General features: G+C 41.0%; 1 protein-coding gene across 1 annotated transcript in view; it reads left to right on the top strand.

The window, feature by feature from the left end:
* Positions 1–431: 431 nt before the first annotated feature.
* Positions 432–26,419, top strand: part of FAM83B (family with sequence similarity 83 member B) — a 46,558-nt gene continuing 20,570 nt past the window's right edge. Inside the window, exons 1-2 of the mRNA XM_028722615.2 lie at positions 432–656; positions 12,648–13,151. Of these exons, the coding sequence (XP_028578448.2) occupies positions 12,708–13,151 (444 nt within the window). The 5' untranslated portion in view covers positions 432–656; positions 12,648–12,707. The remainder of the gene's footprint in view (positions 657–12,647; positions 13,152–26,419) is intronic.

Genomic DNA, 26,419 nt, shown 5'->3' with positions numbered 1-26,419 from the left:
CCTAGAACTTCTCCAGTGAAGGGGGCACTAGGAGGGTTGCCATACGTCCGGAAATATGGCAACCCTGGCAGGAGGCACGTATCGTTGTGCCTTTAAAAAATGAGATCAATGCCTGGATGGAAACCAATTCTTGTGAGAGCTGGCTTCTCTGTGGGAGGGGGCCTCGTTGGGCCTTACAGACGGGACGGCCCTGGTGAGACCCTAAGAAGTCTCCCACTTCCTCTGGGGCAACCTTCTTGCCCTCGGCGCCCTTCCAGCACCCGCCCCTCTGAAGCCGCAGCAGCTGCTGAGCTGACAATGGAAAGGAGGCATGTACTTTGCTCGGGAAAGGGCTGGGTCTTTTGGGTTCAACCAAGCTCTTGCTCCACTTCTGCTGCTGCTGCTGCTTTTCTTTTCTTTCCTTTTTGGCGGCGGCCGCCAGGGCTGGGTTTGCGCTTCTCGAGCATGTTGGAACTGGTTTCCACGCCCATCCCTGCCCACAACGCTCCTGAGAGCGAGCGCGAGGAGGACGGGAAATACCTGCGAGGAGGGGAGCCGTGTTGCAACTTGAAGCTCGCCACTTTCCCCCCGGTGCGCGCAGTTGCCTCCGCGCCAATTCCCATGCTAGGCGAAGCTTCCGAGGGGACGGACGGCCAAGCGCGCGGGGACGCAGCAAAGTAAGTGGTCCCGAGTTTCTTTTCCAGCCTTCCCCTCCGCCCTCTCAGTTTGGGCGAGTTTCTCTTGAAGGTGCACGGCAGGCAACGGAGGGAGTTTCCAATTTGCCAAGACACCAGCCTAGCCCCCCCCCCTTTTTTCCCCCGTTCTCTTTTTGAACAGAAGCCGATGCGCTCCTGGTCATCTCACATTCCTCTCCACTGACGCCCTCTTTCTGTCGACAGGGGGGAAAGGTCTGACTCCGGTTTCTAGTGCTTTTTTGTTTGCCCAAGTGTGTAGACATTCTCATGGCTCCTAGTTTAAAATGAATGGGGCTGCTCTTCCGACGTGAGGAGAAAGTAAAACCGAGGACTCCAAGGAGGCTTTTCTCACTCCAGCCCATAACGGACGCGGCACAAGCCCTGGAGTTAATGGTCTTGTAAAAGAGAAGGACGTTGCTTTGTAAGAAAAGGACACCCGGTTGTATTTCTTAGAGGGACTTGGCAGGACAGGAAAATAATAGAGCTATCCAACAAAGTTTTGACTAGGGCTGTGTTCTTCAACCTTAAGTTCTCAGGTGTTGGTGTACTACAACTCCCATCATCCCTGACCATTGGCTAAATTGTCTGGGGAAGATTGGAGTTATAGTCCAAGATCATCTGGGCACCCATGGTTGGAGAGACCAAGGAGTAAGGATAAGGTGAAGAGCTACCACATGATGGGAAGGGCAGAGTTGGTGTGATTTGGTTGTCTCCCTTCTCACCAGATAAAAATCATTCCTGTTTCAGGTGCCACAGTAATATTTGATGTGTTTCATGTGGAAGAGAACAGGGTTAAGAATTCCAGGCTATTTTCACCTGTGAGGCTAACATTTGTCTTTTTTTGTTTTTTGTTTAACTGATCTGGAAGGCAAATGCAAAACCTACATGGTTAATGGTGTACATTCAGGTTGTAAGGCTACTTGGGAGTAAGTCATTCAAACATGGTGGGCTTGCTTTCAGCATCTGAGTCTAGCTTTCAAGCAGTACTAGTAGAAAGACTGGACTGGTGGAAAGCAACCCTCGCCTGTACATCAGAAATGAGAGCCCAGTGGATGAGGCCAATGGCCCACCTAGTCCAGCATCCTGTTCTCACAATGGCCAAACAGATGTCTTTGGAAAGCAGGCAGGCCCAACCCGAGCGCAATAACACTGCCCACCTGCGATTCTTAGGAACTGGTATTACAGTGCATTTGTTTTGCTCTTAAAATCAGATTCATCCACCAGCCGCACGACAGGAGCAGAAGCAGAATTAGTCGCAGAGTTCAACCTCTGTTAAATCAATAGTCTCACGAAGGCACTTTTATTGAGGTTTAGATAATTAAAAACCACACAATTAATCAACCCAAAAAATCTTTACTTGGTTGCTAGCATGCTAACAGCCATCTAATTTTGCAACACATCATTTGTTCATCTATAACCAGGCTTTGGCGGATTAACATTGCATGACCTCTTAAATGTGTTGGGCTATTTTGGGGGGGGGGGGGTTATTGCTTTGTTTTTGTTTTATTATGGATTTTGTGTTCTTGTTTTGTATTTTTATTTTGTGAACCACCCTGGATCTTCAGATGATGGGCGGTATACAGGTGAAAGAAATAATAACAATAATTTGTTTTCATATTGCGTGATAGTGGATAAATTAACTTCAATAGTAAAACCCTTAAGGTCAAATGGGTAGAGCAATAGAATGCTTAGAATTGGGGGGGGGGGGCTGGTGTCCTTAAAGTTTTTAGAAAAATAGCAGTAATGTAAAACGAAGGCTGGCTGATGAGAGGCATACTGTTCATTCAAACTTGCAGTCCACTTATTTTTTCTCAAGGTGCCTTATGTTTTGCATACCTCCTTTTAAGCCATTTCTCAAGGCGACTGTACATCTTACGTGGGCATTTATGTACATGCATACTTTTAAATCACATGTCCCAAATGTCATGGATGCTTGGAGGACACAGTCATCTGGCAGCTAAACAAGAACTGTGTTATTTTTCTCAAACACAAAAAACAACACAGCCACAGGAAACACCCAACTCTACCTCCATCCGGTTTCTTTTCCACCCGACTCTACCCCAGTACAATTAAGTCTAGTGCCTCCTAGAGAACAGAGGCAATATGACACTGTTATGGTTATACAAAAGGGCCTAATTTACCGTATTTTGCGCTCTATAAGACGCACCAGACCACAAGACGCACCTAGTTTTCGGAGGAGGAAAATAAGAAAAAAAATATTCTGAATCTCAGAAGCCAGAACAGCAAGAGGGATTGCTGTGCAGTGAAAGCAGCGATCCCTCTTGCTGTTCTGGCTTCTGGGATAGCTGCGCAGCCTGCATTCGCTCCATAAGATGCACACACATTTGCCCTTACTTTTTAGGAGGGAAAAAGTGAGTCTTATAGAGCAAAAAATACAGTATTTAAATTTTAAAAAAATGTTTGGAGGACATCAGTATGTACCCAAAATACCCTCTTTTGGGTGTTACATTATACCACACTGAACAAGACACAAAAACTAGGGGAGTGTTGGGTGCTGTGCTTTTTTTGCTCCTGGGTTCTTTTAATATTTCCCATATGCGATATTTGCTTGCACTTTTAACCTGTAGCTAATCGAGCCCATAACAATGAATTTCTATTATTCATATCAAAGAACTATATGTATTAATGAGATGAAATCCCTGATTCAAAAGGTAAGTTAATATGGCTTCAGTGGGGGGGAAAATGTTTAAGACAGTGATCTTAGTGTGATCTCCATTAAATTCAAATGCCTTGAGCAACTTCTCCATGAGCAGTTTGATTCAAGAATACATTCCCATTAGACACCTAAGCTTCAAATAAAGCAACGTTGCGTATTAAATTTCAGTTCTTTCTTTGAATTTGTTCCCATCTGCTATAAGTGGTCTTTGCAGCTTGATCACCAAGGCAGTAGCCTGTTCTGCATGCTTACTTGGAAGTGGGTCATACTGATTTCAGTAGGCCCCACTTCCTACTGGACCCTTACAGCACGTTCTTGTGCATGTTTATAAAGAAGTCCCTCTGTATCCACTGCGTTTATTCCCAAGCAAGTCTCCTTAGAATTGAAGCCATAATATTTTAAGCTTTTAACGTATATGGATACCTGTCCCTAAGAAAAATCTGATCACATTTGTTCTCCATTTTTGGATAAATGGTAGATAATGTATTAATATACATGTTTAAATATAGGGCAGTAGGTCTTTTGCATCAGAGTTTTTGATACTTTCCTTGCTTTAAACCAGTGGTTTTCAACACTGTGCCGTGGCACCCTGGGGTGCCTTGAATGATGGTCAGGGGTGCCGCGGGCAACACAGGCCTCTGCCCCTCTTTCCTTCCCTCCCTCCTCTGATGCCCTCTCACAACTCTGTATGCCAAAGGCTTGCATGACTGTTTGTTGCAGCAGCCCTGGCTCCAAGCTCCCCAGGCGAATGGTGCCTCTGGGGCTGGTCAGGGGGTGCTGGTTGCCAGAAGCTGAGGCATCCTCAGAATAAGCAAGGAAGCAAGCAGGTGAGGGAGGCCAGCCAGCCAGCCCTTGCTGTTGGGAACAGACACACAAGTCCCAGGCCCTTGTTGGGGCAGTGTGAGAAGGCACCTCTCTTTGGGGTGAAAGGGGGGCAACTGAGAGACCAGGGGCAGCAGCAGCAGCTGCCCAGAGGACTCCCAAGGAGAGGGGAGAGAGGAGGAGGCTGAGGAAACACTCCACAAGGGAGGGTGTCTGAAAAAGGGTGAGAGGCTGGCAGCTTTGCATGCAAGGGGTGACATAACTGGGCTCCTGAGCCCCACAAGGGGGGCACAGAAAGAATGTACTTGGTCAAGGGAGCCGTGGACTCAAAAAGTTAAACCTCTGCTTTAAACAGATATTACTAATCCGTTTGTTTTGTTTTAGAGATATTTTTAATGACCTATATTATAAAGAACTGTTTCTCTTTCTTAAATAACAAATTATGAAGAAAGACAGTAGGGATGAAATAACACTTAATAGTTGTGGTACATTAGTATTGGTGTTATATAGTAATTAACTCAACAGTGCCATAGGTGTGGGTAGGTCTTAGTAGACATTTATTTGTTGTGTTATTAATGGCATTCTTGTGCAACAGTGGCAAGTGTCTGGAACAGTTATTGTTGCTTAATGAAGCATTGTTTTAGCAAGACTCATAATGTCCTAATTGGGTGGGGTATTATGTTTCAGAAGGGGATTTGAGAACGTGCTAATCTGCGTGGATCACTTACAACTGCTGCTTTTCTTGTTTGGTCTTTCGTGAAGAATAGGAGGGGATTTTCCGAGGTGTGGGTTTTGGAACAAAACAGGTGTGCTGTAAATCAGTTTTAACAGGGATGCATACATTTGTTTTCTGATCAAAACAATGGTGTTGGTCTCTGACCCTGTGAAAAAGTCCAAGTTTATTTACTATGACCATTGATCCAGCTATAAAAGTACTTATTGGTTCCGTTCAGCTTCTTCCAGGGATCAGCTACAATGCCAAAAGTTAAAAGACACTGCAATTTAACATTTTGATTTTCTATAGAGGATTTGTGTGTGCGTGTGTATGGGTTTAATTATTATTATTCCCGTAAAGCAGATGGGATACTAGCCTGAGACCTAGTAACTTGCCTAAGGCCACTGATGAGCTGTTGCTTCCAGCTGTTCCACACACCTCCCAGAACCCAAAAAGGTGGCAAATGTTTTTATTGAACTGTTTTATAATGCAGCTGTGCTCTGTAGTTTCCATTTCATTCATTATTGACACTTCTGGAGCCTGTACTGATGAGTGCCTTAGAAATGACTGGTAGATTGGGTCTAAGCATAACTTGATTTTGTTGGATTTTTGTTGTACAGTGGTGCCCCGCAAGACGAAATTAATTCGTTCCGCAAGTTTTGCTGTCTAGCGAATTTTTCGTCTTGCGAATTATTATTTAGACAAAGGAAACAAAGTCGCGAGACGTTTTCGTCTTGCGAAGCAAGCCCATAGGGAAATTCGTCTTGCGAGGCAACTCGCAAACGGAAAAACCTTTCGTCTAGCGAGTTTTTTGTCTTGCGAGGCATTCGTCTTGCGAGGTACCACTGTACTGTATACTGTTTTGGGCAGTAGAATCTTCAGCTAATTTAGTTAATGATCCATAAATAACCAACACCAATCTATGAGGAAACTGTTGGATTTAATTCAGTGATTTTAATAACTGTCATGTAATTAATTTTTCTTCACATCCCAGTTTTTAACCACATGCAGTATAACGTGGGTAACACATCTGCCTACCAGATAATGTGTGTGGGATTGCTGCCTTAAACGTATACAAATGCGATTCATTTACATCTATATTAATATCTGCTTGCTTTTTGTATTCTGTGCACATTGCTTATTATGGGGTGTGAGGCACAAAATACAGCCATCGGTTTGCACAGATCTGTTCATAAGCTAAAACATTTGTGTATTCAATTGCTAATAGATAAGCTGATGTTTTTGAGGATCTGTTTGATGTCAGTAATGGTCTCTATAGAGTCTATACCAAACCAAAGTGAGGTGAAATTTAAGTTTGCTAGAACTGTATTCTGTGTAAGAAACATTTACTTCTCACACTTATAACACAACTTTCCCCCAATAAGATAAGAGTGGCATTTCCCCCTGTGAAGTAGGATAGTCTTGAATGTGTGTAACTGGCCAAGGATTACTTTAGCAAGCTTCATGGCTGAGCAGAGATTTAAATTAGTTCCACCAAGTGCACATCTGTCTAGGCCCTATGTTACACTCTCTCTAACCACTGAAAAACCACACTGGTATTAAATCTGAATTTTCAGCCTGGGTAAAGTAATAATTCTATTTTCCTACACTTTCTCACTAGGTTCTGTCTAGGGCTGGGCAATATATCAATATATCATCCAAAACTGGTTTGAAGTCCATATGGTGTTACTGGTTTCGGAGTTTTGGACCTGGCAATACATTGCGAATAATGATGTGTATTTCAGCTGGGCGATATTATCGTCCAAATCTGGTTTCAATCCCATATCATGATAATTGGTTTCATGATGTTTGTTTGTGTGTATGTGTGTGTGTGTGTGTGTGTGTGTGTGTGTGTGTGTTATGTAAAAATCACAATGTGAGAAAAAACGTGAAGCCAATCAATGCCTCTACATAGCTCCATCCGTATTCCAGACATTGTGATATATATCGCAATGTTTAGCTGGTGATATATCGTGATGTTGAAAACCAGAATATCGCCCAGTCCTAGTTCTATCATATAGACTACTAGTAGCTCTTCTCTCCTACAAATGCACACTCTTAAGGACAGTGGTGGGGTACCTGTGGGCTGCCAAATGTTGCCTAGCTCGCTTCCCATCATCCTTGACCCACTGGCCATGTTGGCTGAGGCTGATGAGATTTGGAGCCCAGCAGCACCTTGGGGGGGGGCACAGATTATTACTCATGGTTGTAGATGGATCTGTACTAAACTGAGCTGAGTGTTCTTATAGTTGATTGTGCCATTGACCAAGAACATAAAAAGAGCCTACTAGATCAGGCCAGTGGTTGATCCAATCTAGCATCCTGTTCTCGCATTGGCCAAACAAATGCCTATGAGAGGCCAGCTGGGAAGACCTGAGTCCAACAGCACTATTCCCACTTGTGATTCCCAGATTATTAATAGATAAACATGTTGGTAGGTGAGAGCAGGATTGGGGGAAAGGTAAATTCCAACTAATCTACAAGTGTCCTCACGGAATCTGTGAAGAACTGGAATAATGACCAAAAGAAACTCTCAGTTTGATGTTTTGTATTTTGTTTTTGAAAAAGGACTGTCTCACTGTGGTTAGAGATTTTGTGGCTGGTGAACAAATTGAAAGTTAATCCAGAGAAAACTGATGGTGTGATACTACAGTGCCTGCCATGTTAGGCTGTGTTTATTTAAGATATCTTTGTACTGTCTTTCAAAGCCAAAGGTACTCTCAGGGTAATTTAAATAATAAAAAGTTAAAACATAAAGCAATTAACCATGCCACATAACGCCGTAGTGAAAGCACCAGTTTTATTCAGTTAGAAGCAACTTGGAACAGCCAGGTAAACAAGGTCCATTGAAAGATAATCACGGAAGGAGCCACACAATAGAATTCCACAAGGATGGGGCCATTACTGAAAAGGCCCAATCTCTTGTACTTCACCCCTCAAACCTACTGGGTTGTAATGGTGAGCTGGTGAGCAGGGCATCTGTGGCCAGTTTTATGGCCCAGAAAGGCTAGTTTTTAACCAATTAACTGAATAATAATTATTTTTTACATTTCTAGTTATGTATTACAAATCATTTGAAGATCCTGATAGAATGAAACAGTTTGTCTTATATGTAAGAACTCCTGATGTAACAATTAAAAAGTTGTTGCACATGCCTTTAAAGAAAGGCACTATTTAATACCGGCATCCCCAAACTTGGCCCTCCAGATGTTTTGCGACTACAATTCCCATCATCCCTGACCACTGGTCCTGTTAGCTAGGGATGATGGGAGTTGTAGTCCCAAAAACATCTGAAGGGCCAAGTTTGGGGGTGCCTGATTTAATATATCAACAGTGAAATTAAGTACCCAATACTAAACACATTTTAAGATGACATTAGTGTAAAATATGTGCTGACATTGGCTTTGAGGAAGAAATATCTTCATTTGCTTTTGGGTTTTATTGCTAGAAGAGACTTTAGAAGAGTTTCATGTTAAGTAGAAAATATTTCCCAGCTTTGTAAAAAAACAAAACAAAAACAAGACGGAATTGAGAGAAAATCATTAAACTCCATCAAATTTGGCTTGGGGAAAAGAGAGATGGCTCTTCTTGTGTGGCCTTTACAGAAACCAGCACTTCTGTAATTGAAAGTGCTGAAGTCTTAGCTTGTTGCTAGTCTCTCCGGTTAATTGGGATGCAGATCTTAAATCTACAGCTAAAGCTTTTCCCTGGGTGAGTTATCTTCATAATCTGCCATTCTGAACCTAGCCCACCCAAGATGTCAAACAATATAAAGGCTAAAAGCAAATAATAATAATAATAATAAATTTCAAAAGCTGAATGAACAAACAGTTGATTAAAATAAAACTCAACCTGTATAATTATAGTAATAAGTAAAAAAAAAAAAAGCAATTGTCATATACAATACAATGTGCTCAGATCATTCTAACCAGTCAATGTATATTAATAAAAAATACCTTTACCCCATGTCTTCTACAAGAGGGTCTTTAGTATTTAAGCACTCAGCTTGCCATGCATGTAACAATTTGGTTTCTTCAACCTGCAGAGCTTGCACTTCTGCAAGTACCCCACATAAGGTCTATTTCTGAGGAATCTATTGCTATGTTCTGGGACTCCCTACCAATTTAAATCAGCCAGAAATCCTGGCTATATTGTTTTAGGTGCCTGTTGAACACTCTTTTTTATTTATTTTTGTTCTGCCAAGTCTACCCAGACACATATATTATTGGATATTTGCTTTTTATTGGTTTGTGGAATTTCTTTACAGTTTTATTTGTGCCCTTCTTGGAGTGACCCTTTGATCAAGTGGTACAGAGATTCTCTACATGAGTAGGGTTTGGCTAGGCTTTGACTGCAGGCTGCATGTATCTCAGAAGGGAGGAAAGTGATGGTCGTTAAGAAGATGCTTTCAGGGCAAGAGGGTTCATAAGAGAATGAATCATAAGGGAATTCTGCTGGGGCCTATCAATATGGGAATACGAAGATTATAGATTGAGTTTTATATATATGCAAAACAGTTCCTAGTATTTTAATCAGTCAAAGCTTGCTCTTGGGTCCCATGGGTGCTTCACGGGGAAAATGTTCTAAGCCAGTGGTTGCTGCAGTGACTATTGGACTTGAGCTGTCCTTCTTGGCTACTTGTATGTTGGTAGAAGGAAGTGCTATCTTGAGAGTGTCCTGCATGTACAGTGGTACCTCGGGTTACAGACGCTTCAGGTTACAGACTCCGCTAACCCAGAAATAGTACCTCAGGCTAAGAACTTTGCTTCAGGATGAGAACAGAAATTGAGCGGCGGGGGCGGCAGCGGGAGACCCCATTAGCTAAAGTGGTACCTCAGGTTAAGAACAGTTTCAGGTTAAGAACGGGCCTCCAGAACGAATTAAGTCCTTAACCCGAGGTACCACTGTATCTTGGTATTCCACTGAAAGATGGCAGCTCTGTTAAATTACCAAAGCTACGGTAATTGGTCTTCCACAAGCACTGGATCTCGTTCTCAATGGGTGCACAAGACTAGCCAATCAGATAATGCCCAATGGCCAAGGTCTGCATTTACTAATGTGCCAGATCATTAGCAGTTGGATTTAAAAGTTCAGCCAAACCTACCTCAAAGGATTGTTGTGAGGATAAAATGGGGAGGGACTGAACCATGTACACTACCTTGAGCTCCTTGGAGGAAAGGCATATGCAAGATTTATAAAGGAAATAAATCAAAAGAGAGCAGCATGTTCAGCGATTTGTATATGTTTAGTAACAAATGTAGCACAGTGTTATTTTCTATGCATTTCTCTTTCTCAGCAATTAATATATCAAGTGTATTGTCATCATAAGGGGTGGCTGTGGGTGTGGGTATGTGTGGAGTGATAGAGAGAGAGAGAGAGAGAGAGAGAGAGAGAGAAAGTTGTAGCCAACAAAGTTGTCCTGTTGGCACTTGTTCAACAGAACTTCCTCCCCCTGCTGCAAAGGCAAATCACACGAATGTAGACTATTTCTTAAACTCTATAAAAGATTAGCAACGAATGTAGGTTTTACATTTAACCCTAACTGGTATCTCTTCCCGTGGCAATACTGAGCGGCTTTTGCTTGTAATGCAAGACTTAATGAACAAGTTTTGATATCGCTACAGATATATGTTGCTGCTTTCGAGAGCAATCAGGGTGGATACCTATAACCACCTTGCTGATTCAGTGTCTGATACAAGGTGTGGGAGAAAAGCAGTTCTTAAGCGTTTCTCTGCTAATTAGTCATGGACGAGATGTAGGTTTGTTGTGGAGGCAAGCAGAAAATGGATTAGATCAGCATGGGAAAAGAAAGAGGAATGTAGTAAACTCAAGGGCACATTCTAGGGAGCAGTGGATGAGTGGTATCTCTTTTCTATAAACTGTGTACAGGAGGCATGAGAGGTGGAAAGTGTTTGAAAAGGAGAAGGCAAGGATGGGTTTTTACAATGCTATTCTGTGCAAATGTATGTAGAAGTTCTGTTGAGTTCAGTGAATTGCTCTCAGATAAATGTGTGTAGAGCTGCAACCATTGAAGGTTTACCTTCTCACTGTTCATGACATTCAACAACAGTAATATGTGTTTAAAAAAACAGCCAATTATGTATAAAATCACATAGAAGTATACATTCAGGTGCTCTTAAATCCAGCCCATAAGGCAAGATGAGTCAGTCACCTCAAGCTGCAAATGTGGTGACTGAGGAGTATATCACTTGTAGCTCTCTGGTCTTCTTTTATTGGTGGTGTCAAACGGCAAAATGTCCTGGCTGGCCCTGTCTATATCTAATGTTTAGGGACCAGCAATAACCCTGAGGAACTTCACAGGGAATATCATGGATTAACGACAAGCACCCTTCTGTCTTAATTTTCTGGAATCTCTGCACCAAATGTTTCTTAACATACCTGTGAAGTCTCATGACACTGTCATGAACATTTCAGCCACATTAAATGCCACAACTGGGTCAAAAGGGTACAGTTATACTTCCCTATCAGTCTCTAGGTTAAGATTGACAGCCACCGCCATCTCAGACCACACCACTCCCCAAACCAGGCTGGCAGAGGTCTGGAAAGTTAGATGAGACCTGGGTGTGTCAGTAGCTGGAAGGCAATTGCTCATGCTGCAGACTCGCAGGTGGCAATATAGTTCTCCTTTTTCCCAGCCATCCTACCCATTCTCTTGTAATAAAGTATCTCTGTCTCCATTAACCATTTCTAAAACGCCTTGTCTATTTTGTGTCCTGCCTCATCAGACGGGCATCAAGTGCCACTGCAGTTCTAGACATTAACTGGATGCCATCTACTATTACTTGCAGCCATTGCTAACTGTTTGAATGCCTTCAAGCTAGTCTTCTAAGAAGCAGGTGCTTAGGGTGATGGGAGATGAGGCTGGACAGGACAGGAATGGAACCAACTTAGATCTGTGAAGTGGCCTTGATGAACATTATAATCAAATGATGATAAACTCATAATAAGACAACAATGATGGTTGCAATCTGCATGTGTTAAAAGCGCCATCAGTGAGAGACTAAAATGGTCAGTCTGTCCATGATATGCTCTCAGTCACTGTGCAAAGAAGAAAATGTTTAAAATGGCATTTGTAAAAACAAAACAAAACACCAGAAGCATTTTTGTTTGGGATTGTAGGACAAGACCTGCCAAGGAAAACAAAGAACTTATTTATGTATGCTACAACAGCAGCAAGAGTCTTAATAGCACAAGGATGGAAGAATGAGGAAACCCCGACAAAAGAACAGTAGCGAGAGAATTTGATGAACTATGCAGAACTGGCTAAATTGACATATAAACAGTGAGACAAGGACAACTGTGACTTTAAGGAAGAATGGGAACTTTTCATAAATTATTTAAAAAGACAAAATGAATTGGACTCCTTGGCAGGTTTTGAATAAACATACACAAATTTATTGGTTGATAACATGGTAGATAAATAATGTAAGGATCTGTGTAATTTTATAACAGCAGATAATAATATGTGCTGAAAAATCAGAGAGAGGAGCTGAGGGAAGTATCAGGGGGAGGGTTTGATGGGCGGGGAAGGGGGGGAATAATGAATATGATATGTTTTGATATTTTGGTATGTTGAAATTGCTAATAAAAACATTTTAAAAGAAAAAGAAATGTGATGATAAAACAAGGGAGGTCTTTTCTCTCGCTTGGCTTCATATTATATCTGCACAGTGTTTAAAATAATGTAAATATTGTTGCACACACTATTGACTGTTGTTTGTTTCTGTTTTGTTCTCAGATACATCCCATAGTGCATGAATGGACATTTAAGAAGCCTTGCTCCTAAATTACTGTGAAAATGGAAACCTCATCTCTGCTGTCATCCTTACATGATGATTGTAGATCAGACAACTACCTTGAACCGCACTACAAGGAATGTTACAGGCTTGCCATTGATGTGTTAATTGAAAGTGGTTCAGAGGCTTACCAAGAATTTCTTTCCAAGGAGAGATGTGCAGAGTTTCTAGCAGATGATGAAATCAATTATATACTGAACACAGTTCAGAAAATCCCTCAAAACACAGTTTGTGCTACTGACAATGCTGCTGATGATACCTCTTCCTCAGGAACTTATTGGCCAATGGAATCAGATGTGGAAGCTCCTAATCTTGATTTGGGTTGGCCTTATGTAATGCCTGGAATTAATGGTGGTACAAATATTGAGTTGCTCTTCCATCCCCCTCGAATACAACCTTTTACAATAAAGGAAACTATTAGGAAGATGGTAAAAGAAGCAAGAAAGGTAAACTTTTATAGTTTCTTTTTTAAGCATCTAATTTATAATAGATAAGTGACATTTTTATTTCAATATTTCATTATTCATATCAATGTGAAACTGAAGTTCATTACAATGCAAAGGGACACTTTAATCTGTCAGATTACCGGTACTTAAAGTGCTTCCACCCAGATGCTGAGCTACTTGTGAAAGAATCATAAGAATGTAGCCATTGTGGCAGCATGGTCAATGAGACTCTCTTTCTTTTGCAATTGCAGCCATGCTTTTAAATTTAATTCTGATTTAATAGTTGAAACTCATTTTTATTGTTATTGTACTGGACCTCCTGTACATTGCTTTGAGATGACAATAATTAAGCAGCATACGAATAGTTGAAATCAATAAAATAAATTAGGAATGTAGTAGTAAATACATAGCAAACCAAGAAACAGAGAAGCAAGCAGAAAAATAAACTCTGGGGCAAGACATCACCAACTCTGGTGTTAAAACTTTCAAAACAATTTCCTTTTTGAAAAAGCAGCTGCTGATATAGATTGGTGTATGTGTGATCTAAATGTTTAAGGCCACAAGTTTTCCCCTCCATAGGTAAGCTGTGACTAACTGCAGCTGAATGTGGTTGCAGACTATCTAGATAACATAGCAGAGGAATGGTTAGACTGTTCCATGTACTGTTCCCCCAGTCTAAAGTGAGGGGCCCATGGGTGCCTTTACAAAGAGAAAATTAGTTGTGGAGCTCCAAAAATGGATCTCCAGTATAGCTTGGCATTTGACCCTAGTTTCTTTATTTTCTCAAACTATTAAACACATTTTAATGCTAGTGGATTTCAGTGAAGGAAGTTTACCACTTCTGTAGCAAAATCAATGGGATTTAATTGTGATTTCCTTTGCATGGGTTGCAGAAGTTTGGAACATGAGAACAACCAGTTGTACGAAGCAGGAAAGCAATACGGCTCATGCATATTTGTAATCACTCTACATTTTTGTTCCTTGATTGTGGTATGTTTAAATTCTGTGTGAACTAATTTTGGAAGAGACAAATGTTTGTGTATTTAGATCATCAATCATCATCATCATTTTTATTTGTATGCGATCAGCCTCCCCTCTGCAGTAGTATTAGTAGCAGATAACCTTGCAGGCAACACAGATGCATTGGCAATGGCTGCCCAGGTTTGGCTTTGCAACATAAACTTGAAATACCAGAATATAACTAGCTAAAAGTGTAATGTCTCTCTCAAAGGTATTACTAACTCACTCGCACTCATTTATAGCTCCTTCCCACCATAAGCACCCAAAGTATTGACAGATGTGTGCAAAATTTATGTGTGTTCCCCTCCCCACCATATGCCATCTTTTTGCATTTTTGTTTCTACCTCCCTTTTTCCTCCTGGCGATTTAAAATTTAAGGGTATATTCATTCCTTCTGTGCTGCTTTGTGCCTACATAGCATTCCTGTGCCTTCTAGGGAACTTTTATTTGTTTCGGGAGAGGTGAGGAAGTGATTTTCTACTTGTGCTGGATACCTTGGGATGCAAACCATGGTTCCCAAACATTTTCAGGCCACAACCACCTTTGTTCCATATATTCATGCCTGGTGCCCCATATTCTACTCTGTAAAAAGCATTATTAAGAATAGCAGGTTGCCCAACCCACTAAGGTAACACAACAGCCATTTTTAAAATAGCAATTAATTGCCACATTTATTCAAAATCCAGTTGAAACCATTTAGCTTAATAAATTCAACAACATTGATTCACTTGATCTAGTGATACCAGCTTTTCAAAGTTTGATAGCCATTGACACCCCATTACTCCCCTCCTGCCCCCTGCCTCTTAGTGGAATGCCAAGTAATCCCAGTGCCTCTGAGAAGATACTACCACCCACTGTGGGAATCACTGGGCTAGATCTTTCCTGTGAAATAAATGGCACTCGCAACATTTTTGAACACAGATGGAACTCGGGATTGAGTCATTGTTTTATTAAGCCGCTTCTGTAGGATTTAAGAGGACAATTTATTTAATGACATCATTACTAGCTGACAAGTGACTACAGATGAGACAGCACAAAGGTTATTTGGCTACTACAGTATACCTCAGTCACTACAACACAAAGTGAAAAACATTGTCTTTAAGACCATTGTCAATGTTGTGTGGATGGATTGACCAACTGAGTTAATCGCTCAGACTTGAAAGTGGAGAAAGAGGTTTATTTGAGTCTTGTATTATAGAACTTTCCTATGAAATTATCAGTTGCTCTGATTTACAGTTTCTTTTGGGTTCTGTGTCAGTGCAGGTTATAAACTGTGTAAAGAAAACTTCCCTTTGAAGTTCAAGTGAGTGAATGGTTATAGGCGAACTAAAGCAGTGAAGTCTGTTTTTTGTAACCCAGCTCAGAAGAGCACATGTGTCACCTTAAATGAGAACTGAAATAAGATCAGCCCCCTCCAATGACTATTCTACATTCTAGCTTTATTCAATAATTTAAGAAACTGTAACTTGGGCTGAATTAGATACATGTAGGATTACATTTATGCAACTATGTGTTTTGTAAATAGCTACTGCAGGGAAGGCTGAGTTGCCTCAAGATAATGGAGAGGGAATTTAAACTCTCACCCTGCCAGGGTTTCAAGTAAAATTGCCCCTCAGAAGCTGCTATTGGCATTTCATTTAAAATTATTTAGAAAGCTTTTTGTAAAAGCAATAATAAACATCACCTTGAGTACAATCACACAATTATCCTCTTTCTCAATACCCCTAGTTCATGTTGTAGAGCTTCACTTACCCCTTCCTCCCTGGCAGGGAGAGGGGAACCATTTTGGGGGTTACCTTAGGTGCCAAAATATCTTGGGCTGACCCTGCTTTATCGACGCTGCTAGAGCTTCTGCATGGCCCCAAGATCTATACCTTAAGATGTCCATCAATACAGTACAGGTAAAGGTAAAGGTACCCCTGCCCGACCGGGCCAGTCTTGACAGACTCTGGGGTTGTGCGCCCATCTCACTTAAGAGGCCGGGGGCCAGCGCTGTCCGGAGACATTTCCAGGTCACGTGGCCAGCGTGACATCGCTGCTCTGGCAAGCCAGAGCCGCACACGGAAACGCCGTTTACCTTCCCGCTAGAAAGCGGTCCCTATTTATCTACTTGCACCTGGGGGTGCTTTCGAACTGCTAGGTTGGCAGGTGCTGGGACCGAGCAACGGGAGCGCACCCCGCCGCGGGGATTCGAACCGCTGACCTTTCGATCGGCAAGCCCTAGGCGCTGAGGCTTTTACCCACAGCGCCACCCGCGTCCCTTCATCAATACAGTACTGACCTTTAAAAATGCCTTTAACTTACACTTGTTACAATTGGCTTTTGCGTGAGGTAATTTCTAGGTCACTGCTGTTTTGGAATATAGGCTTTAATCTGCTGGTTTTAAGTTTGTTTGTTTTTTCATATGAGGTTATTTTATGCTGGCCTATCATGTTCTGGTAATCTATCCTTGCTGCTCATTGACCTATAGACTGCCCTAGAAATCTTTTAAATACTGTTTTTTTAAAAAAAATATCTTTGAAATGCAGATAGCAGTTTCTTGACCCATTCTATAAACATAGGCTTTGTGCCAGCACAGAGGCATGTTTGGAACTTTTAGACGCTAAAGCCTTTGAATTTTGTGTAAAGAACTCATTTCCTTAAGGGGAATTTGTGTCTTCACCTGCATACCTAAAGGAGCAGGGCAAGCACCATCCTGCTCTGTTTTCTTTCAGCTGACACAGCAGCAGCAACATGCAGGCCTGCTCTTAGCAGGCTTTTAATTCTTCTCTCTTCAGCAACCTAAAGGCTTATTTTAAGACCCTTTCTCCCCTCTTCATTTATTCTATTCCCCCATTGTGTACCATTGCATTTTCTTTTCCCAGTTTTCCTCCAAACCTCATTCCTATTGTGTATATGCATATAGCATTTATGATAATAAAAAAACAAACCTAAGGTATTCAAGAAAGGGTTGAACCCATCCATTTCCTTTGATGAAGCTATGAGAGACTTTGGTTTAAATTGGTTACTTTTCTCCATATAAAGGTTGACCAAAAGAGATGGCATCTATCAAGAAAAAGGGGGGGGGGATTAATATAAAGCAGTCTCCTCAGGGTACTTTGTATAAAAAAAGCAAGTTTATAATTTTAGACTTCCTAACTTGAAACAAATCACATATTTTTGTTCTTTCATGTTTGGAAAAGGACACACAATAACAAATAATAAGTTGAAAAACTGACCTTGAAGCAATATAACAAATAAATTGAAAACCAATGAGCACAGTTATACCAGAGACCACTCTGAAAAGGCCAGTACTGTCTGCCTCAAGGTAAACCTTTCCTTAAACCTTTTCAACAGCAGTGTTAATCGCTGATCTGGGAAAATAACGATTTATACCAGTGCAGGCATTTTATCACCCCTTTGCTTGGAAATGCCATGAAGATGACAGCTACTAAAATACTGTACTGACTGGTGGAGAGTTTTATACTACAAAGGTTGTTTGGGGTTTTTTTGGTGCATTGGTTACTGTATATCATAGCACAGATCTAAGGGATTGTGGAGGAGATATACATTCCTGAGAGTTCTTGACTGAATTTATTGAAATACATTTTCAAGGAGAATTAGACAATATGTTGCCATCAGCACTTCTCTTTGTTGCCTATCCATGCTGGAACTCCATTGTGGTAATGATTCACAAGTAGGGTCCTCCTGATGTTGGACGAGTGAAATGGATTGCAACATGTTTTCAATAAAGTAACATCAAAGGATGCAACTATTGACCAGGATTCCACTGGACAACACCCAAATAATTTTTTTATGACAGAAAAGCAAATTTAATGAAGGTTAGAGCAGCAATATTTGGCTTCTTACATGGACATCATAGGCATATTGTAAAACTGGCCCTACAAATGTTGCTGGACTACAACTCCCATTATCCCTGATGACTACTTATTTTATAAAGATATTTTTATATCACCCTTCACAACTGTCACAGGGTGTTAGGTACCATCCAAAGATAAGTTTCATGGTGAATTCCCTTCTTTTGGTTGAGGTGGATTTAAAGGGAGGTTTAGAACATAGTTCCATTCGGTAGGGTTTATTTCGTAGCCTATGCTATGCTCCCATTGTTTTTAGATTGAGATGAGAGGTTTGGTGGGATTCTGGAGCAGTGTTTTTTATATTGTGGATCCTATCCCCAAGCCAAGTCTCTCTGATGTCAGAAGAAGCCGCTCCTCCTCTCACTTGCAATGATAACTAATAAAGAATAGAAAGGGAACCTTTCCCACGCGACACCGACACAAAAACCTGGCACATATACCATGTAAAAGAATGAAAGTTTACTACCCCCTTCTCTCTCCCCACACCACGCTGTCTCCCCAACTCTCTTCTCCCCCAACCTTATACTGTATAAAACATCAAAGTCTCATATTGAATATAACTGATCTGTAGAAAGGACTTTACAATCTGAAAATAGTGGCTATGTATGTACTTTTGTAACCCCAGAAAACCTTTAATAAAAAAGCAATTTTAAAAAACAGTCACAGGGTAGAGTACAACAAAATAAAACACAGCAAAACATTTAAAAAAAAAGATTCACATGAAATTGTCAAGTAATAACAGAGTAAGTTGCATCATACATAAAACTGACTTCACCTATCACGGCTCTCCATCTCTAAAAGCCTAATGTAAGAGGTGTCTTCACCTGTTGAAGTGAATATTCTGTGGGTTCAAGGCACACCTAAGAAGATCATTCCCCAGCCATGGATCATCTACTGAAACATGCTAGCTTGTTCTGTAAATGTATTTTTGACTGGGGCTGATGAGAGTTGGGGTCCCAGAACATCAGGAGGGTCAACACAGGTTACCATTCCTTCTCATAAAGGTTGAATTCATAGGACTATGAAAACTATATCTGATTGCAATTTCACAAAAGCTTCTGTCTTGCTGCTTGTGGTCACACCAAATGCACAAATCGTTCAGATCCTATCTTCAGAATGTGGGTATGTTTGCTGAAAAGCATTGTGGCATCTATTAATCATTTGAAAATGGAGACATGTCGAAAAGAGAGGTGTTGGGCTGAGCCGTCTTTCCACCATATAATCGAATTAGAGCTAATGAGAAGTCTGAAAACAGTGGGTAGACAATGAGTAGTAGCATGGTAGCATTGATTATCAGGGCTGTTATATCCAGTTTGTTCGGTAATTAATATTCTAATGGGGAATATGATGAAGGCATACCGTGAACAACACAAACTGCTGATATAAAGGAACAGTGTGACTCCAAGCTCACAAAAACTGTTCTGAGTTATTTATTTTTTACAAGATGAATCTCTCTTTTTTAAAGACCAATATCATTTAAGGAACTTGTGATGGCTTTGGCCGCTGTTACTATTGATGCGGCTGTGGAAGTTAAACAAAATACTGGAAGCTCTGAGTGGGGAATTCTTTACTCCTAAGTGAAAACACTTAACACCAAAATGGCAACTAAATAAATGTGGTATGTGCTTAAACTATTGCTTGAAGAGTAGGAATCTCAAGTCCTGAATGTCTCCAATAGATTTTCACCTATCAAACATTGTTTTGTGAGTCCATGACAATTCCAAGCAAGAGAGAGTTCTGTTGGTTTCTTTTGGTTTGTTGCAAGTTTCCCCCATATTTCCTCTGTATGCCTTCTATGATAAGTTATTAAGTTTGTAGTCTGGTATAGATGGGTGCTATTACAGAGAGTTAGTAGGGTGATACAGTGGTTTTTAGGAGGACTAATGTTTCTTTTTAATATGAAAACCAGAGGCTGCCCCCCCTTTATTTTTATTACAACAAAGCTTAATAAAAATCTGCTTTCAGATCAGAAAAAAACATTAATCAACTTCCAACTAATGATAAATATGTTCTATTATAGGAAGAAAACAGTAGAGCAGGTTTTGAGAGCATGTGTGTAATTAATGATCAGTAGTGTTCCCTTTATGTCAAGATGTTTAAACACCACTGGACATAATAATCATACCCAATAAATGAGAGACTGTGGCTGGAAAATTGTTCCAATAGAACAAAAATGAAAGTCAATATAAGCCCTTGACTCGACTCAGCTCCTGAGATGAAGTAGTATTGCAGGTAGTGTCGTCTTTATAAAATTGACTCCACATTTTCACAAGCCCCTTGAATGTGCACAGCTCTGGAGTGCAATACTGGATGCACTTGCTTTGCAACTTCAATTCTGCCCACCCCCCCCCCCTCTTGGAGTAATTATGACAAAGTGTACAAACATCTGCTGTTGCTCCCCTCTGTAGTACCGGTAATTCAGATTCTGGAATAAGGTCACTGTGTCTTCTAACTGGGATTTTCTCTTCTATTTGTTTGAGAACAAATGTTGTAAAATGGCTCATGATTCTGTGCCTGCCCTAAAGACTCTCTTCTTGAGGTCTCTATTAATATCTGCTACAAGGTTACAGCACATTTGGCTTGCAGACCACGTAGTATTTCCAAAGGCACATCAGTTTAGCTTTCTTGACCCCTCCAGACAACTTCAATTTTCAGTGTGAATCCCTGGCCCTCTCTCTCCCTCTGAGTGATAGACAGTGATTGGTACAAGGGCAGCAGAAGTTCTCAGTCTTCTGTGCTCTGCTATGGAAGTGAATTCTGCTTTGCAAACTGGCCACCTCACATGTGATGAAAATTGGCACCATTTAGCAATAACAGCATGCCAGGAATGATGCACCTCCTCCATTCGGGCATAGCATACCTACACACATGTACATCTTGCCTACAAGCCTTCAAAGAGACATGCAACATTAAATAGTTAAATATTCCTTAGCCACTTATTAGAGATTGGGTCTATCCTTGGAGGATAGGCTTATCAGTGGGCATCAGCCATTATGAGCATAGGGAACATTCATATTCAGTATGCTTCTGAATACTAGTAGCTGGGGAACCACACTGAGAAAGGGCTATTATTTTTGTATCTGTCTTGTGGACTTCTAAGAGGTATCAGGTTGGCCACTGTGTGAAAGAAGGATGCTGGACTAGATGCTGGCTTGATCTTATGCACTTAAATATCCCATCTGCTTCTTAGGAGTGGAAAACTGGGTGAAAACATTTCACCATATCTTGATTAAAAGTAGGCCTGGTTCTCTGGGCACTCAGGAAAAAACTATCTCAAGGACCAGATCCAGTCTTCATATCTCCACTCACATACCCTACTTTGCTAGAAGCAGCTTTTTGATTCTCCTTGAGATAGAGACCACAAATCCTAAAGATACCCAACTGCTTTCTCCATTGTTTTTTCCCTCTTCGGATGGGAAAAGCTCTTAAGTTCTGCCAAGCCTAACCTGCCTTATGATCCTAGCCTTAATCAACCTCCTGCCCCCCTGCTGTGCTGGCTGGGACTGATGGGAGTTGTATTCCAAAGCAGCTGAAGGTCACCAGTCGGGCTGAGCGATATCTGCTTTTCAACATCGCTGCATATCACCAGCTAAACGTCACGATATAATGATATGCCACGATGTCTGAAATAAGGATAGAGGCATTGGCTGGCTTCTCAGTTTTTCCCACTTCATGATTTTTGTATATATCACCCAGTCCTAACACATATCATGATTCACGATACATTGCCAGGTCAAAAATTATGAAAATGATATCACCCTATGGACTTCATAGCAGTTTTGGATGATATATTGATACATCTCCCAGCCCTAGTCACCAAGTTGGCAAGGTCTGCTTCATCCTATGAATGTTTTTTCAGAGCAAGTTCCATTAGGTTCAGTGGGATTTAACTCCAGGGTAAGTGTTTAGGATTGTAGCCTAAATTAGACAGCCAGCTTAACAGTATCTGAAAATACTGTTTCTTGTTTCAAATGCTGTTGCGCATGATGAAATTGCTAATGGGTTGCTAACATTTTATCTGGCCTTTAGCTATCCTTTTTAAACAGTGACACTGAGATCGGCATTTACCTCCATTCTGTGAAAACTTTCATCTGTTTATTTCTACACAACGAGGTGCTGAGAAAAGCAGGCTAGGTCAATTTTTCTCTGATCAGTTAAGAATCTCACTGATTGCTAGTGAAGATTGCGAATAGGCTGGACCTGCATTGAACTTGTCTGTAAAAATAAATGTGTATGTGTGCTTTTGGAGTCATGACAGAACTTGTGTACTGTCAGTTTGATATGACTTGAAAGAAATGCAAGCCCTTGCAAAAACACAGCTACTTATGCGTGCCTTAATTTAGCTGGATTTAATTAGCCAGATCTAAGTTTCAGCATAACAAGCCAGTAAAACAAAACCTGCTTGGGTGTTTTTTGTGGGGGGGGGGAGAGAGTTATTTCCTTTTGCATTTCCAAGACCTAGGCATTCAACTTTCTGAAGCCTAGTGTATACTAAATATACGGTTTTAATTTAAGCATTGTAAATTTCTGCATCTGTATTAAAAGGAAATGTTTTGTATGTAGAAGGAAATGTATTGCAGGAGATGGGTGTGGAAGACTGGATTGAGAAATTCTTTTTTTCATCATCTCAATAGGATTCTTTGCCAACTCTCTTGAATATCACTTAAATGCAGACCCAAAACTGTGAGAACACACCTTAGCCTAGTTTATTTACTGATGCCCTCATATGTGTGAGAGAAAAGAGGGCAGGAAGATTTGGTCTGGAGGACCTCCCCCACCCCCAACAAACAACACACATGTGGAATCTAGACACATATATAAAAAAACCCGCTGTGAAAATGCTTTTTTAAAAAAAGTTTTAAAGATATATTGAATTTGCCATAAGCTCACCATCACCATCTAGAGTCACATTTGTATAGTGCACTTAAAACGCACTTAAAACATTCTATTTGCAGCTGTATAGCTGAGTCCATATTTTGCTGGTAATGTGGTAAGCAATGAGCTGGTGGGTGACTCTCCCAAAACTGAAAGGTAGCAGTAATAGTGGGAGTTCATTACCTTTCCAAGTCAAATCTTCTTTCACGTTTCCCCCCCAAAAGGTTATTTCTCCAACTTCGTAAACATTTTAAAAAATTGCTTTGCTGGCACCAATGCGGATAAAGTCCATCATTATTATCTCATATTGCAAGGGATAGACTTGTGGCTGAGAGAGGTTATATCAGCCCTGTGGAGTATTTAACTGGGTGGAGGGGGGAATTAAAATAGTGTATGTCAACAATGAAGTCCAGTCCAGCGTTGTTTATCTTGGTGTGTGGATGTGTGTGGATGCTGGGTAAATGCAGTGTGGGTGTTAAGTTTATTTTAGCAGCAGGGCAATTAATTAAGGACTGGAGGGTGTCAGGAGGTAGGTCAATCCATAGATGATTAGCAGTTCTACCCAATGAAAAACAACAAAAGACTGGGAGATGGGGCTAACCTGGAATACTAGTTTCTCAGAGGTCAGGTCTACTCAGACCTCACTGCAGCTCAGTCATCACTTCTTCCAGCAGTGGTAGGCCAGTTCTCTGATGCTAGTGATGCATGTTTGCAGTATTTACCCCTCCCCCCTGGAAAAAAAAATCCTGCAGGTGTCCATGCTAATACCTCATTGTAACCTTCTCTTGTCCTCCTGTCCATGCTATTCTGCACGCAGAGCTGCCAAAGGCCTTGCTCCTGCATGTACAGTGCTTTGTATATCCACAGGACTGAACATGTGCATCTGTCACACATAGGGAACAGATTAGACAATCCCCATAGACAAGGATAATAGATAGGAGCTGGTGGTTACATTCTTGGTTAGGTTCAAGTGAGCCTGTATTAAACTGGAGTGCTTAGCTCTTTAAAAAATAAAATAAAAATTGCAATTAGATGAGCCTCCTCGGTACTGAAGACATCTGAGTATGCTAAAATTATAGTCAGAATTCAAAATATTCTTCACACACTATATGAAAATTATGTGCTTGTGCATTCTGGGATTTAATTTAGCGTTTGCTCTATGCACCAGTAATAAACATAATTGAACAAGTTCAGCAATATGGCACATGTCTTCATCTAGTGTAGTTATTTCATATTTGAAAATAAATTAGTGAAGTGTTTTAAGTGTCCCCCCTTCCCCCGCAAACAGTGGAATGGATTTGCTTGGGAGGTAATGGACTCTCCTTCATTGCGAGGTTTTTCGCCCCCCCAATATAATTTTTTTGGGGGGGTGTTTCCAAATGTTTACAAATTAACTTCAAATTAAATAGTTATATTGCTTTAAGTTTTGAGATTTATACAAGTTACTTTCTTTTCATATATACATTTATAATTGTGTGTGTGTGTGTGTGTGTGTATTTATAATATATACATATACATACATTTATAAAGCAAATGAGCCCATTTCAATGCATCATTCCATAGAGAATGATGTATCTGCACTCCCAGGAGTTTGTCAGTTGTCCTTGTGTTGATAACACAAGGAAAGAATGCTGCGAGATTTGAACAACCGGTAACCTATGCAGTCTTATTGTCCAAGGAGTCATCCTCTGTTAGTTTTTGGATCAGCTTGCATCACTTTAAGAATATGCAAGTGTTCAGCTTACATACGACCGGACCAGTCACTTAAATCTTGCCTAAACACAAAGCTAAGCTACTAACAAATGGAAAAAGTTTAATTGTTGCTGCTTGACGGGGGCCCAGATACAATATTTAAGTTCTTCAGTCTGTTGATCAGTGATGGCTCCATGTTGCTGTGATTACCCCTAAAGCCTGGTATCACTGTTTAGCCAATTGTGATTTGTTCAGCTGTTGATGATTTTAAATTCCTAGATATGCTTTTTAAAAAAAGATTGCACCAGTTCATTTTTTAATGACAATAAGTGGAAAGCAATGTCACTTAGGATTGGTCGGCTAGACTTCTAGTTAGCCACCTATTCTTCTGGCTGAGTAGATTACAAGACCTGTACTCAAGGCACCTTCTGACTATACAGTGGTACCTTGGTTTAAGAACAGTCCAATTTAAGAACAATTTGGTTTACGAACTCCGCAAAACCTGAAGTAGTTTCCTGGTTTGTGAACTTTACCTCAGTCTAAGAATGGAATCTGAACGGTGGAAGGGCACTGGCGGCGGGAGGCCTCATTAAGGAAAGGGCACCTCGGTTTGAGAATGGTTTTGGTTTAAGAACAGACTTTCAGAACGGATTAAGTTCATGGGATGCGGGTGGCACTGTGGGACACGGGTGGCACTGTTGGGACACTGGTGGCGCTGTGGGTTAAACCACAGAGCCTAGGACTTGCTGATCAGAAGGTCAGCGGTTCAAATCCCCGCGATGGGGTGAGCTCCCGTTGCTCGGACCCTGCTCCTGCCAACCTAGCAGTTCGAAAGCATGTCAACGTGCAAGTAGATAAATAGGTACCGCTCCGGCGGGAAGGTAAACGGCATCTCCGTGCACTCCTCTGGTTCACCAGAAATGGCTTAGTCATGCTGGCCACATGACCCAGAAGATGTACGCCGGCTCCCTCGGCCAATAAAGCGAGATGAACACCGCAACCCCAGAGTCAGCCATGACTGGACCTAATGGTCAGGGTTCCCTTTACCTTTACCCTTGTATGTACCACTGTACATACAAGTAGGCAGTAAAAATGCTGATTTTAAAAAAAGTTACATTTTATTTCGTACTTACCTGTCATGCTGTTACCATTATAGTCTGTTTGTTTTCCAGATACACTGTCCAGAAATGTAAGACTTTGATCTTACTTTGGAATCCATGAACATTTTCTTTTAAAAACTAATAATCCAATCAGTTCCACACTGCAACTCTGTGACCTATGAGTATCAAACACTGAGATTTCATGTTAGCAGTAATTTATGCTCAGTGGGGAATAAAACGCCATGAGTTATTGAATTTCAATAATTAAGTCCAGGCCGGTGGCCCCTGTACTCCATTTACAGACGGTACATGCCCTGGCTGTTTTTCAAATAGCACAGCCCATTTCCAACCCATGCAATTTAGCATCTGTGTGTGTTTTCCTAATCCAGTTTCTGTCACCTTTGTGAATTATTTCCAGAAATGTTTTTCATTTTAAGCACGTATGCTCCTATCCACTCAATTTCCTCTCCCCTCTGGCAATATAGTCCCTCTGAGGACACATATTTATTTAGGGAGGGAAACGCTTTCTGGCAGCTTCTCTTTAAGCTTGGTAGCTAGTCTTTGTTGAAAATACTTTGAGAAATGCACTGTACTTTTCCTTAAAGCCAGCCAGGGGTGAGGTGGCATTGAATACCTGCTAGTTTAGTAACCACCATGCATATTCATGACACCATCTTGAAAAAAATGGCCCTTAGTTTCCATTTTGGAGATGACTGGTGATTTG

This window comes from Podarcis muralis, chromosome 3 (assembly GCF_964188315.1).
Source record: "Podarcis muralis chromosome 3, rPodMur119.hap1.1, whole genome shotgun sequence".
In the NCBI taxonomy this organism is placed as follows: domain Eukaryota; kingdom Metazoa; phylum Chordata; class Lepidosauria; order Squamata; family Lacertidae; genus Podarcis; species Podarcis muralis.
Note: the sequence above shows the minus strand (reverse complement) of the source record. Positions and strands in the feature narration are given on the sequence as shown.